This window comes from Lissotriton vulgaris, chromosome 5 (assembly GCF_964263255.1).
Source record: "Lissotriton vulgaris chromosome 5, aLisVul1.2, whole genome shotgun sequence".
NCBI classification, from domain to species: Eukaryota; Metazoa; Chordata; class Amphibia; order Caudata; family Salamandridae; genus Lissotriton; species Lissotriton vulgaris.
Window position 1 is genome coordinate 1,798,530,523 of NC_141693.1, and position 17,234 is coordinate 1,798,547,756.

A 17,234-nucleotide genomic window follows, 5' to 3' on the forward strand; every position below is an offset into this window, starting at 1 on the left:
CCGACCCCCCCCCCCTCTCACCCCCCATTGCACGGTCATCATTCTTGTCATTTTTGACATCAAGTCTTCAAGGTTGCCGTTGTTTGACTTTTCATTTTTGGCTTTGGAATCAAATTGAAATTATCATAAATTATGCTAACATCTTCCTTGGTAGCCGGCTTAACTTCCATGTTGCCCGTACCACCTCTTTGCACCAGATGTTTGTCTAATTCTTCCAGGTGCAGTCTACCTCCGCCCCTTCCATAAAAAGCTGAAATGTCATATTGTGGGTTCTCATAAGTTCTGTGGGCTAGAAGGAAACAGCGGTTGCTAATTGCGAACCGTTGCATAGTCCAGATTTCACCATGGACTTTATATTTGCTTCAGTCTAGTGGCAATAAAGCTAGTTCAACAGCCGTCAGAAACCATTGTGTGACATCTAGGTGGTTGTCCTCAGAGTAGCTTACTCATGAACAGTTAAAACCAGGGGTGTGGGATTTTATGAAATACCTGCTTGTGCAAGAGACGGAATGTTCAGAAATCTGCTTTTCTGTAAACAAAAAAAGTCCACTTATCCCTTTTGTTATGACTTCCATATGTCTCAACTACATAACTGATGTGTAGTTGAGACATATGGCAGTGTTCTCATCTATGAGCCCCGATAGCCTTTCTGATTATGCGTGAGGTAACTTTTTTTGTACATTTTATGAATGGATAGCAATTGAGTTATTTAGACACCTTTCAGACAGTTTACATATAAGGGCTGGAAGCAGGGTTGGAACGTCCTGTGGGTCTGTGCACATCCACAAAATAGCATGTTCAGTAGTATTCACCATTTTCTCTCCAGTCTGTTTGCGCCCTGAAAGGGGGTTGGCGCTACCTCACTCTCTCTCTGCTAAGGCAATATGTCTAATGCAATATATAATACATATGCAAACACTTAAGCTATTGACAATAGAAATGACAATAACATTTACTTAGGGAACAAAAAAAAGCAACGCCGATAGCTCTACCTATAATATTGCCGAGAACATTGCATTGTAAATGCTTGTTGCTACTTGGGGGTCCCGCTCTTCCTCCTGGTCTATCGCCCGCCTCCCCGGGGAGTTATCACACTCTTCGGGGTCACTACGGGCACCTTGCGGCGTCTCCGGGATATGATGGGGGCTCACGCTCTCCTCCTGAGCCCTCCGGCGATGTCCGTGGCGGGCGGGGGCTCCGGTGCACTTCCCAAGCCCCCATGTTGGTGTCTCTCCCGGTCCCGGGCGTTCCTCTGTGCTTGCCGGGCCCGGGGACCAATCAGGAGGAAGGTCCGTGGGTGGCAGCCAATGGTAGGCAGGACTGGCGTGTGCTCAGCCCCAGAGCCAATCCGAGGCTCGATTGCCGGGGGCTCGGCCTCGCGGCCTATCAATGCGCGGCGGGGGCGGGGCTTGACGCGCCCCCGTCACGTGAGGCAAGTAATCTCGCTCCTAAGGCCTAGCGCCGCCTTTTCTCCACATTGGCGGCCCTCCCTTGGCTCCGGGGGCCGCCGCAATGAGGGCACGACCAGCGGGGAATGACCCGCGCCCACAGAAGCCCCGGGCTACAGCGGTGAGTTGGGCTCTTGCAGGGGTCACGGCGCTTGAGGCCGGAAAGCTCCTGGGAGGCTATAGCGCCTTGGGGCCACAACGCTGAGGACGTTAAGCTTCACAGCACCTCACAGCAGTCCTGGCACTAGCGCTTGGAGTACACGGAGCTTCAGGGGCAACTACAGTTCGCGGGACACAACGCGGCCCAACACCCAGCAGGGGGGAATAATCCAGCGCTGGGGGGGGCACCGCAGGTCTGGGGAGGCCAGCGCTTGGTAGCTTCTTTAATAGCGCTTCAGGACCCCATGACCGGGCACAAAGCAGAGCAGCACTCTGCAATTTCAGCGCTTGGGCAGCAACAGTCTTTGGACTCGCATCGCTTAGGGGGGAAGGCAGCAGTTTATGCCGGTCAGCAGTCCACAGCGCTTCTGAAGGGCCACAGCTTCCCAAGGGGGGCGGACAGTCCCACCACAGGCCCCAGGGGCACACTCCTTACCTCCTGGGTGGGATCCAATCGGCTCCTTCCCTTCTCAGCGCTCTTTCAGCGCGGCGCTGGCGTGGTTCAAGGTCCCAACAGTGACAGGACCTAGGTGGGCCCTCCTTCAGGGGCCCAGGGGACAGCAGGGGGGGGGGGGGTTAGGGGTGCAGGGCCCAGCTCACAGGCCCATGTGGCGGTAACTCCTCGCAGCAGGTCCCCTCACATTCCTGTCCCAGCTCTGTGTGTCTCTCTGGTGACACATCCCCCTTACTTATACCCTCCTCCCAGGCAGTGCCAGAACCTTCTAGAATGTTGGCAAAGCTGGCCTAAACTGGCTCAAGGGGAGGGGTTGAGCACCCGGGGTGCCAGGCTTTCCCCCCAAAAGCTAGGGGGGACTGGGTAATAATATCTAGACCGCTGACCTATGGCAGTCAGGTGGAAAAACCCATGGCCATGGCATCCAATTTAAATACAGAACATTTCAGTCAGGGGCATTTCTAAAATGGGGGAACATTTCCTGCACACCATTTCGTGACATTACAATTTTAAAACAGGGCAACTTTTAAACTTGTGGTGTAACCCGTGGCCGCCGTGGTACTGCGCAAACACAAGTCCTATCCCACCGCTTGCCACCAATGTAAGAAATGGGGTTACCAAATCTCCGAGGGGGTAGCATGGAACCTAGCGGGCAGGCCAAACTTCGGAGGACATGTGAAGCATCCACACAGTACCCACATACGACTCAGCAGGCACTCCACAAAAGAGGCAGGACACCAGTTTGAGTTGGAAAATTAGTAAGTAGTTTAGTATATCTCCAACCTGCAAGGCAAAAATGCATAAACAGTGGTATCACAACACGGCGCCAACTGGCACCACAGCCAAGTGTGTCAGGGGGGATTATTTACAAGGGGGACTATTTACAAGGGGGACCATGGGAAAGAGGTCCAGTCCGAAAGTCCATGGCTGAAAGGAAAAGAATGTGATTGAATTGACATAAAACCTGGGGTCAATATGGCGGGCCAACTCAGGCTCTAATCCTTAGTAGTGGGCTGGAATTGCTGAACACAACATTAGCATAAGTACACACCTTGCACTATAACTCCAACACGACAGGAACACCTGTAATAAATCAGCATGGCTTGCTCATTAACATGGGAGGTAACCAGGGGCCTGGAATGACATGTCAGGCCAGCATAGGGGCAGGACACCTGCGATAAAAGGCACATCAAGGTTTACTCCATCATCAACCTTGGTGCTGCATGAACTCTTTTTAACATGGGGGCATATGCCATCAACATAAATCACATTAGTAGGGCCTAAATCTCTCCAGGCCCAACCCTGCACACAAACGTCAGGCAGTACATTGGCAACACCATTAGCATAAAAACAGTAACCTCAGATAACTGTAGGCTGTGAGTCAACAGCTTCCGTTAGGCAGGCCTAAACACCTAAGTGAAAATCAGATAACCTTGTGCCGTCCTAATCCTTTAGCATTCAGGTAACATCTTATTAGGAGAACAAACGCTGCATTACCCAGCCATCAATGTTTCCTAGCTGCAGGAATCAGCCGATCATTAAATGGGGGTAAAACACTTCATTACTGGTCAGGCTGGAATAAACGTTTCATTAATTAGAAGTAACCCACTCAGTAGATAAGGACCACCATTTCAGTAGGGTAAAGCCCTCCCGTCCATTAGATAGGAGTAAAACATTTTATGGGGAGCAACCATTAAAGAATATCACCGTAAGCCTGTAGGCAGGTAGTTAACATTTCTTCACTCATAAACAAGCCGTGCATTACCCTGATTAATCAGGCCTACCATTTCATGAGGTAATAACCATTTCAATGGATAAGCAAACATTCCATTAAGGCAAGGAACATTTCATTAAAGATGGGGCCACAGTTCATTAGGAAGTAATGCCCCTTTCATCAAGCAGGAATAGACCGGAAGCAAAACACTTCTTCAGATCCCAATATTTCTCCAGGAATCAAGCATTTCATCAGGCATAAACCTGGTCTCCACCTGTCAGGAACTATTCCCCAAAAAGGGGTTAACTTTTATACATGGCGGCCCTCCCCTAGCGCCTTCTGGGGGCCTCGGCCCAGTCTTGAGTACTTACATCGGCCGATGGGGGGCCAACTGGGCCCAACTACAGTTTTTACCGGGGAGGGGCAGCCGTGGGGCTCCCTTTTTGCTCCTTGTGGGGCCTGCTCTTCCTCCTGGTCTATCGCCCGCCTCCCCGGGGAGTTATCACACTCTTCGGGGTAGCTCCGGGCACCTTGCGGCATCTCCGGGAAATGATGGGGGCTCACGCTCTCCTCCTGAGCCCTCCGGCGATGTCCGTGGCGGGTGGGGGCTCCGGTGCACTTGCCAAGCCCCCGCGTTGGTATCTCTCCCAGTCCCAGGCCTTCCTCGGTGCTTGCCGGGCCCGGGGACAAATCAGGAGGAAGGCGCGTGGGTGGCAGCCAATGATAGGCCGGACTGGCGTGTACTGAGCCCCAGAGCCAATCCGAGGCTCGATTGCCGGGGGCTCGGCCACGCGGCCTATCAATGCGCGGCGGGGGCGTGGCTTGACGCGCCCCCGTCACGTGAGGCGAATAATCTCGCTCCCAAGGCCTAGCGCCGCCTTTTCTCCACATCGGCGGCTCTTCCTTGGCTCCGGGGGACGCCGCAATGAGGGCACGACCAGCGGGGAATGACCCGCGCCCACAGGAGCCTCAGGCTACAGCGGTGAGTTGGGCTCTTGCGGGGGTCACGGCGCTTGAGGCCGGAAAGCTCCTGGGAGGCTATAGCGCCTCGGGGCCACAACGCTGAGGACGTTAAGCTTCACAGCACCTCACAGCAGTCCTGGCACTAGCGCTTGGAGTATACGGCGCTTCAGGGGCAACAACAGTTCGCGGGACACAACACGGCCCAACACCCAGCAGGGGGGAATAATCCAGCGCTGGGGGGGGCACCGCAGGTCTGGAGAGGCCAGCGCTTGGTAGCTTCTTTAATAGCGCTTCAGGACCCCACGACCGGGCACAAAGCAGAGCAGCACTCAGCAATTTCAGTGCTTGGGCAGCAACAGTCTTTGGACTCGCATCGCTTAGGGGGGAAGGCAGCAGTTTATGCCGGTCAGCAGTTCAAAATGACATTCCTCGATGTGGAAGTAAGAGATGTTGACGGTTCCTTGAAGTCCTCACTTTTCAAGAAAGCAACGGACAGGAATACCATACTCCACTATGGGAGCTCACATCCCAGAAACCTGAGGGCAAACTTGCCATATGGACAACTCCTGCGAATCAGGAGAAATTTTTCAGAGCTGGCACAATTCGAGCAACATGGATCAAAATTTTGTGAAGAACTAACGCAACGGGGATATCCTAGAAAGCTTCTCAAACATTCTTTTAAAAGAGCAAGTTGTACACCGAGGGAGTGCCTTCTTGAAACAAAAGTCAAACGTGATCTTGAAAATCTAGTTTGTGTGACGACATTTTGTGCTGAAACTCACAACATACGCCAAATGGTATTAAAACACTGGCACTTGCTGGAACAATTGGAGACACCTATTCCTCGCCCAATATTCGCTTTTAGAAGAAATCAGAATATTGGCCAACAACTAGTCCGTGCGGACATCAGAATAGCCAAACCCAAAAGTGACTTGTTGTCAAAATGGGGTCTTAACCCTATCGAGGGACACCATAGGTGTGGGAACTGTATCGCGTGCGATACAACCATTGAGGGTACCATCTTTCAACATTCCAATACGACTTGGTCTCACACCAGTTTCACCAACTGCAGAACAAAAAATGTCGTCTATGCCATAATTTGTCCCTGCCACAAAATTTATATTGGTAAGACCAATCAGCAGGTCAACACGCGTATGACACAACACAGGTCGCGCGTTAAAAATAAAGTGTTAACTGCGCCCCTTGTCCAACATTTCTCCGACAAACAACACGTAGAAAATGATTTTACTTGGACCGTGCTATTCAGCATTAACCAACCGAAAACAGGTATCAACATAGAACAGATCCTATTGAAAAAGGAGGCTTATTTGATACTCAAGTTCAACAGTACCCAAACGGGGTTGAACACACTTTCAGAAATTTCAAGATTGTAATGAGTTTATGTATTCCCCATTGATAAACTACAACATCCATAATGCCCAGCTCCAGGCTCACTATGATGTAGGAGCCCTGTACAGCCACTAGGCTGTTCCAGCGTTTGCATTTCCTGGTTCCAGGCTCCAAATGCGTGAGACTTCAGCACATCAAAATTGTATCAAGTCAGGGACTAAGGGACCCTTTTATGTCTTACAGCGCGAGTGAGCCGCGCGTTTGTAAACAACGGGGAGGAACATGTGTCCCCACCACCGATTGAATCTGGGTTCAAACTAAGACAACGAGCAAACGGCATGGCGATCGGCGCCCCGTGCTCACCACCAGAAATTTAGGTATGTGGCTTCACTATTTTCCGCAACACTTCACGAGTGTTTTTGTGCCATAATCAATGTCAATACTGAGCGCGACCCTTATGCTTTGCAGGTCGCACGGAAATGGTAGAATGAGCAAACAGAGGACCTAATATAGCATCCAATGCCACACTCGACGAAGGTATGAGCGTCTAGTTTTAGGTCTGTAGTAGTCACATGGCACTGCTTCAGATGGCTTTGTAAGTTTTTGAATTATTTTTTCCAGAATAAACCTTCTATTTCACTGACTTTCTGCGGCGTACAGCCCCTCATGTACAACTGAACCACGAGAGCCCACACCATTCTGTATAAAGGTAACTAGTTCAGCACAGTTCAGCCATCTTAGGGGGTCTTTAAAACAAGTCGCAAACACTTAAACAAGCTTCGTTTTATTTTTGTGTAGATTGAAAACACTGAGAGAGCCCTGAGGAGAATCTGTAATCTTTTACAGATTCGAAACGCGTCGGCAAACAGCAGACAGACACCCCAAAATATCTACCCTTGACGGGTGCAGTCATTTTTGTTGGAATTAACTGTGAATTAATTTCTGATTTCTGTCGCATTTTTTCTCACCTTATGGGTCTAATACGGAATTGCTATATATTTTTCACACAAGAAGTTTGTTGATAACTGTTTGATCCATTGTTTATGTGATATTTGTATAGTAGTTGTAAATATGTATAAATGTTTTGTATTGTGTATAGGTGTATATAAAGTGTTCTTCTTGCCTATGAAATAGATAAATCTTACCAAAAATAATGAGTAAAAGGGTTAAATAAAATTACCCATACAAACAAAGTGACTTGGTTTTTTGTTTGTTGTCTCATAAGCCGAGAGCGAGACTAAATAAGTAGGAGGGCTAGCAATCTGTTCTGTTCACGGTCAGCAGTCCACAGCACTTCCGAAGGGCCACAGCTTCCCAAGGGGGGCGGACAGTCCCACCACAGGCCCCAGGGGCACACTCCTCACCTCCTGGGGGAATCCAACCGGCTCCTTCCCTTCACTGCGCTCTTTCATCGCGGCGCTGGCGTGGTTCAAGGTCCCAACAGTGACAGGGACCTAGGTGGGCCCTCCTTCTTCAGGGGCCCAGGGGACAGCAGAGGGGGGGGCTTAGGGGTGCAGGGCCCAGCTCACAGGCCCATGTGGCTGTAACACCTCGCAGCAGGTCCCCTCACGTTCCTGTCCCAGCTCTGTGTGTCTCTCTGGTGGCACATCCCCCTTACTTATACCCTCCTCCAAGGCAGTGCCAGAACCATCTAGAATATTGGCAAAGCTGGCCTAAACTGGCTCAAGGGGAGGGGTTGAGCACCCTGGGTGCCAGGCTTTCCCCCCAAAAGCTAGGGGTGACTGGGTAATAATATCTAGACCGCTGACCTATGGCAGTCAGGTGGCAAAACCCATGGCCATGGCATTCATTTTAAATACAGAACATTTCAGTTAGGTGCATTTCTAAAATGGGGGAACATTTCCTGCACACCATTTCGTGACATTACAATGTTAAAAGAGGGCAACTCTTACCACACATGGCCTATACAGGTTTACTACCATGGGGGAGACCTCCTAGTCAAGGGGGTCAAAAGCAAAACATTTCAGGGGAGAAGGCCAAGTCCAACACATACATTCACCCCAGTACAGAGATCTAGGCCTAAATCCATCTTTTTTTGCACTCCACACCACCCCTGTTCAAACATGGCCATATGCAAATCAGCCTTGACCCTGTGCCCCATGGGAACAGTCCAGCCCAAACTGCCAGGCCATGTCTTTCCAGGACCGGAATCAAGCATCCTAGGACTGGTTTCTGGCTATCAGCCGTCTTCAGCCAGGATAGCTTGACTCCAGTGGTGTAGAGAGCATGGGACTCACGTCTGAGCATACCCATCCCACTCGGGGTGACAAATGCAAAACCTCAGTTGATGGACAGAATGCAGAACAATGTCATACATTCACCCCAGTACAGAGATCTGGGCCTAAATCCATCGTTGTTTTGCACTCCAAACCACCCCAGTTCAGACATGGCCATATGCAAATCAGCCTTGACCCTATGCCTCCTGGGAACAGTCCAGCCCGAACTGCCAAGCCATGTCTTTCCTAGACCGGAATCAAGCATCCTAGGACCGGTTTCTGGCTATCAGCCGTCTACAGCCAGGATAGCTTGACATCAGTGGTATGGAGAGCCTGGGACTCACGTCTGAGCATACCCATCCCACTCGGGGTGACAAATGCAAAACCACAGTTGATGGATAGAATGCAGAGGCACAGGGTCAAGGCTGATTTGCATATGGCCATGTCTGAACTGGGGTGGTGTGAAGTGCAACAGAATGATGGATTTAGGCCCAGATCTCTGTACTGGGGTGAATGTATGACATTGTTCTGCATTCTGTCCATCAACTGTTGTTTTGCATTTGTCACCCGGAGTGGGATGGGCAGAGGCTCGAAACCTGTTCCCCAACTTAGAGTTCGACGCTATAGCCATTAGGCCACATCCCCTCCTTTTAGGTTTTGAATGCAATTAAAACACAGAAACACACTGAGCATGCTTTCAATGGTTGTTGAAACTCCTTCCTGCAGTAGCTTTCCTTGGAGCTGCTATGTCTGTAGCCCACGAAAGAGAACAACAACGTAGGCTCTTCAAAAGAAAATTATGCTTTATAATTAAACAAGGTCAAGAATTATCGCAATAAACATAAGAAGGGTGTCCGATAGTTCGATTAATAAAACGGCACATGTGAAAGTGATTAAAGTGACATGGTGAGTGTGGTGACACAGTGACCAAGTTGGTGTATTGGACACAAAGGTGATATAATACTGTACATATATTTACAATAAGAGTTTTTTAGGAAAAATGGCTCAAATTTCAATTACAAAAGGCAAGGTAGCTAGCTTGATAATTGAATTATGTAAGTGTGTGCTCTAGCTGGCCTGTTGGAGCATGAATGGAAAGAAAAACGGTCTCCAAATCCACCACAGGTGGCTGCGCTAAATGAGAAGTAGTCCTTGCTACCTGGAACATGCAGTGCGGTAACAGGAGGTGTTTTGATTTCTGATGTAAGTTCTACCTCTGAAAGAGGATCCATCCAGACTTGTGAGAAGTTTGAGACCTGGGGCAAAAACGGAAGTCCACGAAGCAGCATAACAAACTTCCCCTTTGCTCGACAGACTTCTGCACAATGGACCAGAGTGCCCCTCTTTAACCCCCCCCCCACTCCCTGTTCCGGGGGCACAACCTGATATGTATCTGCCCAGTCCTTAAGTCTTTCCAAGATTATTTTGACAAAATACTTTTTCACCTATGTCCAGTAGGTTAATTAATCTATAATTCCTCAGGCTGTTATATCTCCTCGTTTGTGGATGGGTCTTATGATTGCTCCTCTCCAATTTCCTGGTATATGACCTGTATTAAGTATTCCCAGGAACCACTCTGGCCTGGTTTTTATTACTACTGCCTGGAGATTGTCTGGGCCAGCGGCTTGAGAAAGGGTGAGGTTAGAATTTTATTTTTAAATATTACTAGGGGTGAAGTGTTCCTTAGTGAGCTCCCTTACACCTGACCATAGTATGGAACTCAATCTGTCTTTTACAGGCCAATTTCCGTATATTTCCCCAAAAAAACGTACCCAATCATCTTCTGGGACAACGCAATTCAAGGACCTTAGTATTTTGCCTGAACTTTCTTGGACCACCTACCAAAAACCTTTCAAATCTTTAGATTCTATTACAGGTAATAATTTCGCACAGCAACTCTCTTTGCTTGTGCTTTTTTTATTTCTAGTGTTCATGTTATATTTTATCCTTAATTTCTGAAGGTTGCCCAAAGGTTTACCTTATAATTTCCTCTAAGTCTTCTTTCCCTTTGTCTTATACTTGCTTTTACTTTATGACATTCTTCATCGAACCAGGTCTTCTCTTTATTCTGGGTTCTCTTTTTCCTACCATCACCTAATTTACTAGGTTTTATTTTAACTCTTATGCATTCCACCAGTTGGGTGATTATATTTTCTCACCATCCATTATCCTTCATATATGGGATATCTTCTAATGTTTGGGTCTGCTGTACAGGGGGAACATCGTTTACGACGCGGTTTTTACACCGCAGTGCCTTTACCCCGCAGCTATTACAACGCAAGTCGTTACTACGACTTGCGCTGGATGGCGCTGTGGGATAAGGAATCTTGCAATTTTATATTCCAACACCTTCCCTACTGTTAAGGGGACTGGTGTTGGAATATAAAATTATAAGATTCCTAAATCCACGCCCTACAACGCAAGTCGTTGTAACGACTTGCGTTGTAAGACTTGCGTGGTAAAGGCATGTGTTGACAACAAGGCGGCACTACTCTGCTCTCAGAGCAGGGCAGGGGAGAAGTGGTTTGCCTACTCCTAAGTACGCAGTGATTGTTTGGTCGGCCTTCTCGGGCTTACAGCATGCTTGGAGAACAAGCTCTGGCCCCATTACCTGGTTGAGCGTCGAACAAGGAAGCTCAAAACCAACCACAAGGCTCCATTGCAGCGTTGTGATTGGTCAGGTGAGCCTGGGTGCATACAAATCACAACGCTGCATTGCAGCGTTGTGATTGGTCAGTGGCGCCTGGCTGTTCATCCTGCCTTTCTGTCCCACGAGGAGAGCAGGAGCAAGGAGCAGAGATTTTTTTAGTGAGCAACCCCTTACCCTCCCCCATGCCCTGCCTCGCCACGCCACCTGTGCGTCATGCCGGCCGCCACTGCCTGCCCCATAAATTGACCCTTCCCCGACACATAATTCCAGAGGTCCTCCTGAAGGCAATGAGGACTAAAATGTGTAGGAGTCCCATGTCTTCCATACTGGTAGGCATTATATGTTAAGAATGCTTAGCCTGAAGAAATACTAACGTGGGATTTAAAACATAACATAGGGGTTGAAGTTATTTTTACTGATAAGTAATTATTATTACCCAAAAGAACACTATTTAGCAACCTTAGAATATTGAAAGATTAGAGAAAAACAATAAGGCTGTAATTTGATTATGGTTCATAGCTCACTATACTATATTAGGATTGTATCTTATGAACTGCACTTAACAAAAGGGACTCTGTGACAAAAACCATAACCACTGAACTATCTACATAAAAAACAATTCTTTGATCTGCATGTTACATATTGTGCTTTGCTTGAGTCACACTATCCTTCTGCGCTACTTTATGAAGAGTCAAAACTCAGACCAGGCAAAACTCAGATCTCAGGAACAAATACATTAATTTCCAGAGTTAAAATGACATTTTATTAGCACCTCAAATTGTTGGCACACAAGAGACTAGAAGTCTGTGATTTTAACCCTGTAAGATGTGTCAAAATGCAACCTCTCAAAGCTTGGCGCCTGGTGGGGTGACATCAGCCCCTGGACAAAAGCAGAATGCCATGTCCTAGGCTGGGACAGGAGGAAGCCCAGCAAATGCTGTAGCTACATAGAGAGGCCAATTATCATTCTGTATGTGATAAAAGGCCGGCAAACAATAATAATGGGCCAATTGCAGTCTATACCAGGCCGTGGAGTGGCTGCCTCAGGCCCTTGGGTTCACAGCAGGAGTGTGAGCTGGCACCTATATTGTTACAGAACTCTGAGGCTTCTTCCAGGAGGACAAAGCAGCCTGCTGTAATGTCCATAATTACAGACAAAATGTGTCAGTAAAAGGGATCATCATGGACAACGGACATGAGGCCCAAGTAACGGACGGTCACCCTGTATGGATTTAGTAAAAACCCCTGTGTCACAAAAAGAACAAATGTAGCAAATGGGGGCATGCCCATTCAGCGGAGAGTGGTAAGGGTGTGGCACGTAGCCGTTAGTAATTTTGGAGCACAATGTCGCAAATATATTATTAAAGTATGGTGTGGTAGCACACTGTCATTTATGGACAGAACACTTTCCACTGAAATGGCCATACAATTCATACTGTCATGCAGTTTTATTGATAAAACTATATAGCTTATAAATAATATGTGGAAATTGAGTTCGAGCAAATATTCATCATTTGGACATCACCATGTTAAGTGTATTGATTTAATTTAATTGTATTAAAATCTTTTTTCAATCACACTTCAAAATGATTTTAAAAAATGTGCTTCATACGTTCTTTCCTAACTGCAGTTCTATGCTGTAAAATTTGGGCAATTAATTTACAAGTATTTAAATGTTGTTGTATGTTAGGAAAAAACTGACATCCTCCAGTCTTTTCTTTCAAACTCTGTGTTCCCCATCAAGATTTACAGATAGTTCACTTTACAAAATCCTTCAACTATGCAGGCAGAGAATGAAAAGTAAGTACCAATCTCCATGGTAAAAGTATAAGCAGCAATGTGTCAGAAAACGTGCTCATTGACTTTCTGAACTCTAGCAGGGTCAATTTGAGGATTCTGCAGCATCCCCTGCAGCCTATAATAAGATCACAACAAAACTTTTAAAATGTTATATTCACGATGATTCCAGGACACTTGAGCACGTAGGGCCCGATTCACAGAACTAACTTAAGACAAAATCCTAAACTTACTACTTTTGGTATTCACAGAAGTTAGGATTTTGTCTTAAGTGTGTCTTAAAATAAACTTAAGACAGATTTAAGTTAGGATTTTGTCTTAAGTCTGTCTTAAGTCTGTTTTAAGACAAACTTAAGACAAAATCCTAACTTCTGTGAATATCAAAAGTAGTAAGTTTAGGATTTTGTCTTAAGTTAGTTCTGTGAATCGGCCCGAGGGTCTCTACACCAGCTAGGGTACCCATTTTCTTTGAGGCAGAACGTGCATCAGGGATTCGCAATCATGTAACATGTAGTAAGGACCTAAGCCAGGCCATAATGGAATTATGCCTTTCTGTGACAACTACATTTAATTATAGATGTGGCAGATTTACCACATAATCTGTCAACTGCTGCATAATCTGCAGTGTATGATAAAAAAAATTGTTTCTAACTCAAACGTAAAAAGGTAGTACAAATTCAGCAGCGCATATTGCCGCACAGTGGAGGCCATTTACAAAGCTTGACTGGTCACCTTCTAGTTACTTATGGCTATATTTAAATGTTAAACTGGCAATAATGCGGTGAAACCTCATCAGACAAGGTTAACGTATACAAATGTCAAAATAATGAACAAATGCTGTCATAAAATGTACTGCATATTTGGCCTTTTGCCGCATAATTTAGCCACCCTGCCGCATAATTCCAGTAGGCCTGACCTAAGGTAAGTAAATATATTCACTGACTGTGTAGCAATTCGCTTACCTTTCCGAACAGGGTGGTTGCACTGGCATCACTCCTTTGCTCATGCATGGGCATAATTAAAGTCCACTGGTTTGTCTCCGGCTCATAGCGTTCCGCTGTGTTGAGCCGCACATACCCGTCAAAGCCCCCCATGGCATAAATGAAGTTATCGAGCACCGTCACACTAACGTAGCAGCGCCTCGAGTGCATGGGCGCCACCTGATGCCACGTCTTCTTCACGGGGTCAAAGCGCTTGACGCTGTTGAAGTAGTCCACGCTGTCGAAGCCCCCGATGATGTAGACGAAGCTCTTCAGGTAGGCCGCCCCGTGGTAGGCGCGCGGGCTCTCTTCCTCGCACGTGACGTTCACCCACCTGTCCGCGCGGGCGTCGTAGGCCTCGATGGCGTTCGTCGGGCTTCCGCCGCTCCAGCCTCCTATGGCAAAGAGGATGGCGTAAGGCAGGCGCGGCCTCGTCAGGGGGTTGCTGAAGTCGGAGCTGGACGGGCCGTTCATGTTCAGGTCGTACATGGCTTTAAGAGTGTTTATGATGACGGGTTTGCACTCCTCGTTGTCTTTCACAAAGTCGTTGATTTTGACATTGTTCATGAAATATTCCGCGTGCATCAGTGCCAGCCGAACCTGGAAGGAGTGCAGCACAGTGTTAACACAGGCAGACTAGTAATTTCGTGTTATCTCACAAAGTGAGCAATGCATTCATTTAACTGGTATAATCATTCACCACAGGTGGCACCCAATAACTTGGAGGGAGAAGGGAGAGGGTTCGGGAGGGGGGAAGGGTGGATAAGGGGGATGACCTTCAGATTTTCCGACAATCAGGCTGGCATATGGCATATAATGTGTAAATACATAATACGACAAGCAGGGTACATGAGAGGGGCCTAAGGGACAGAGCAAATGGAGAGGAATGCGGATTGGTAGGAAGACTAGAAGAGAAAAAAATATTTTGGTAAATAACCAATATTTTTGAGGATTTTCAAAATAGAGTGAGAGAGCGTGTGTGCGTTTTTGTCTGTTTGTATGTAAAGATTCAGCTGAAGTCCGACTGACATCTCACAATACCTGACTGCAAAAATGCTTTTACATATGTACAAAACACAAATTGCAATTCGATACCGAATCGCAATTTGTGTTAGCAATTCGGTATTTGAAAGGGGCGTCCATTCCAAATACCGAATTTGTATCAGATGTATGAATGTTTTGCGACCAAATTACAGTTGCAAAACATTCATATTTTACCGACTCCTTGAAGGACGTGGTAACGCATTTGCAAATGGGAAGGGGTCCCCACGGGACCTCTTCCCCATTGAGAATGGAAATCAAACTACTTTAAAGAGCAGGCAGTGGGATCACGGACCACTGCCTACTCTTAAAAAATCAAACTTCAAAGTTATCTTTTTTTCTTTTTAACCCCTTCGCTGCGGCGGCCGCAGCGCTAAGGGGGCGGGGGGGTAGAGCGGCGCTCGCATGCTCGTGACGGAGCCGCTCCGTCACGAGCCGCGGTTGAGCTCTGCTCACGACGGAGCGGTTCCGTCATGGCCCCGCCCGCTCAATGGAACGTCCAGCGCAGGCGTGAAATTCGCGCCGCGCAGGCGCGCCTAGCAGGCCATGACGGAACCGCTCCGTCATGAGCACAGCTCAACCGAGGCTCATGACGGAGCGGCTCCGTCATGAGCATAGAAGGGGTTAAATGTATCGCATTTTCCTTTTTTGCTTCGTTACTGCCATCCTGTACAAATTCTGTGAGGAAGCAAAATTTGCACTGCTGCTGCCTGATTTGTTTGTCTCCTTTGATGGAGAAAACTGCCACTGCTGTTGTCCTACTTATATTTGTCCTGTGCAGGAGGAAAGCTGCCCTATTTCTGCCCAAGTGTACCTTTTCTCTGAAAAAGGGGGGGTTTCCACTGCTGAATGAAGGTGTCTCCACTGCTTATGAAGGAAAAAAGGGTATATTGAAAGCAGTGCTTGTAGTCCTCAGTGAGTTCCTATCCCCAAATGAGCAGTATTTGAGCGCCAAAATATGCTGATGGGAAAGAGAAGCAAGATCAGTTGCTCTACCCTTTATTTTTAATCTTTTGGCAGGGAAATGGCAGTATAACTTTTTTTAGCTGCCCCAGACACAAGTTTAATATAGGTCTTATAGTTTAACAAAAGGTAACATAAATGTTGACGTAAGGGACATAACCTTACCAAAACTAGGAAACCCACTACGAGGAGAATGTACAACTAGTGAACAGTAGTAATCTTGAATGTTTACAGTGCTATCTGTGAAACCCACATTGTGAAGCATGTCCTGGGGCTCATTCAGTCTCCACCTACCTTGTGAATCTCACAACTCTAGCTGAGGTTGCGGCTCTATTATTTACAGTTTGAGTCGTTACCCCCGACATCCCTCAGTCAAGCCATTCCTTGACCATCTTCATTGATGTTTCCACATTTTCCCTCCAAAACTGTGGTTCTTAAATTTTGTATGGAGTTTTCAGTGTACTTCCTTGACTGTTTCTGCCATACTAACCTAAGTCTTGATGATGATCCGATAATGAAAGCGGATTGAAACTCCGTCAACTGAATGTACAGAACTCTTACCCATCCATAATAGCAATCTGAAATAGATGGACTGCCCTTATGCTTTATATACTGTTATATCCATATTTCACAATTTGTCATCTACATTTGAATACTGAGAATGTATTTTTCATCATTCCGCTGTTATTTGTAGATACATTGTTTTATGGACTATGTTATATTTAACATTGTTTTGCTATATACATTTGTTATGGTATTGGTTTAAATATTTGTTACTACCATAGGGACCATTATCCTTTTGGTGTACGGCAGATCAAAGTTCCACAGGGTATGCAGGTCAGTTAGGAGGTTGTGCCTGTTCAGGTCTGGTGATGGACGGTGTATTTTGTGTCTGCTTTATGTGCACAGTGTATGTGCAAGGTTGAGGCTATGCCAATAGCAGAATGTTCAGAATACATATTATTTATTTATACCACATACTTAACAGACCTAGCCATATCTAGGTGACGAACAAGTGCAACCCTGGGAGCTAACAAGAAGCATGATGATTGACATGGGGAAATCTTAAGTCAAAATGAACGATTCCTTGGGTTATTGTTCAATTCTCAATGGAGCCTTTCATTACCTTTCAGAGAGACAGCAAGGGTTGCTCCTTGCAAGCTGAAGAGAACGTTCAATCCTGGGTCTAGGTGCAATTCCAGAGAATGGGCGATCTTCCTGCAATTTACATTTTGCTCAGCAGACTTGTCATAACATAATGTCAGTCAAACCTAGAGTTCTGCTGACAGGTACCTAATGATCTTTTGTCCCAGATACTAGTGAGAAGAGCTCTGAAGACATTTAAATCATAGTGAAGACATTTAAATTAAAGTCAATATCTTGAAGCTGACCCTGACTTTAATAGGACGACAGTGGACTGATTTTCTTAGACATGATACAGGCCCCATTTTGTGGAGCCCAATATGATATAAACATAA

The 17,234-nt window shown here is 46.8% G+C and overlaps 1 protein-coding gene across 2 annotated transcripts in view; it reads right to left on the reverse strand.

Annotated features, from left to right (window-relative positions):
• KLHL10 (kelch like family member 10) overlaps nucleotides 1-17,234 on the reverse strand; it is a 100,946-nt gene that overhangs the window by 56,404 nt on the left and 27,308 nt on the right. For both annotated transcript variants that reach the window (XM_086920494.1, XM_086920495.1), the window contains one exon: nucleotides 13,735-14,352. In XM_086920494.1, the coding sequence (XP_086776620.1) occupies nucleotides 13,735-14,352 (618 nt within the window). The remainder of the gene's footprint in view (nucleotides 1-13,734; nucleotides 14,353-17,234) is intronic.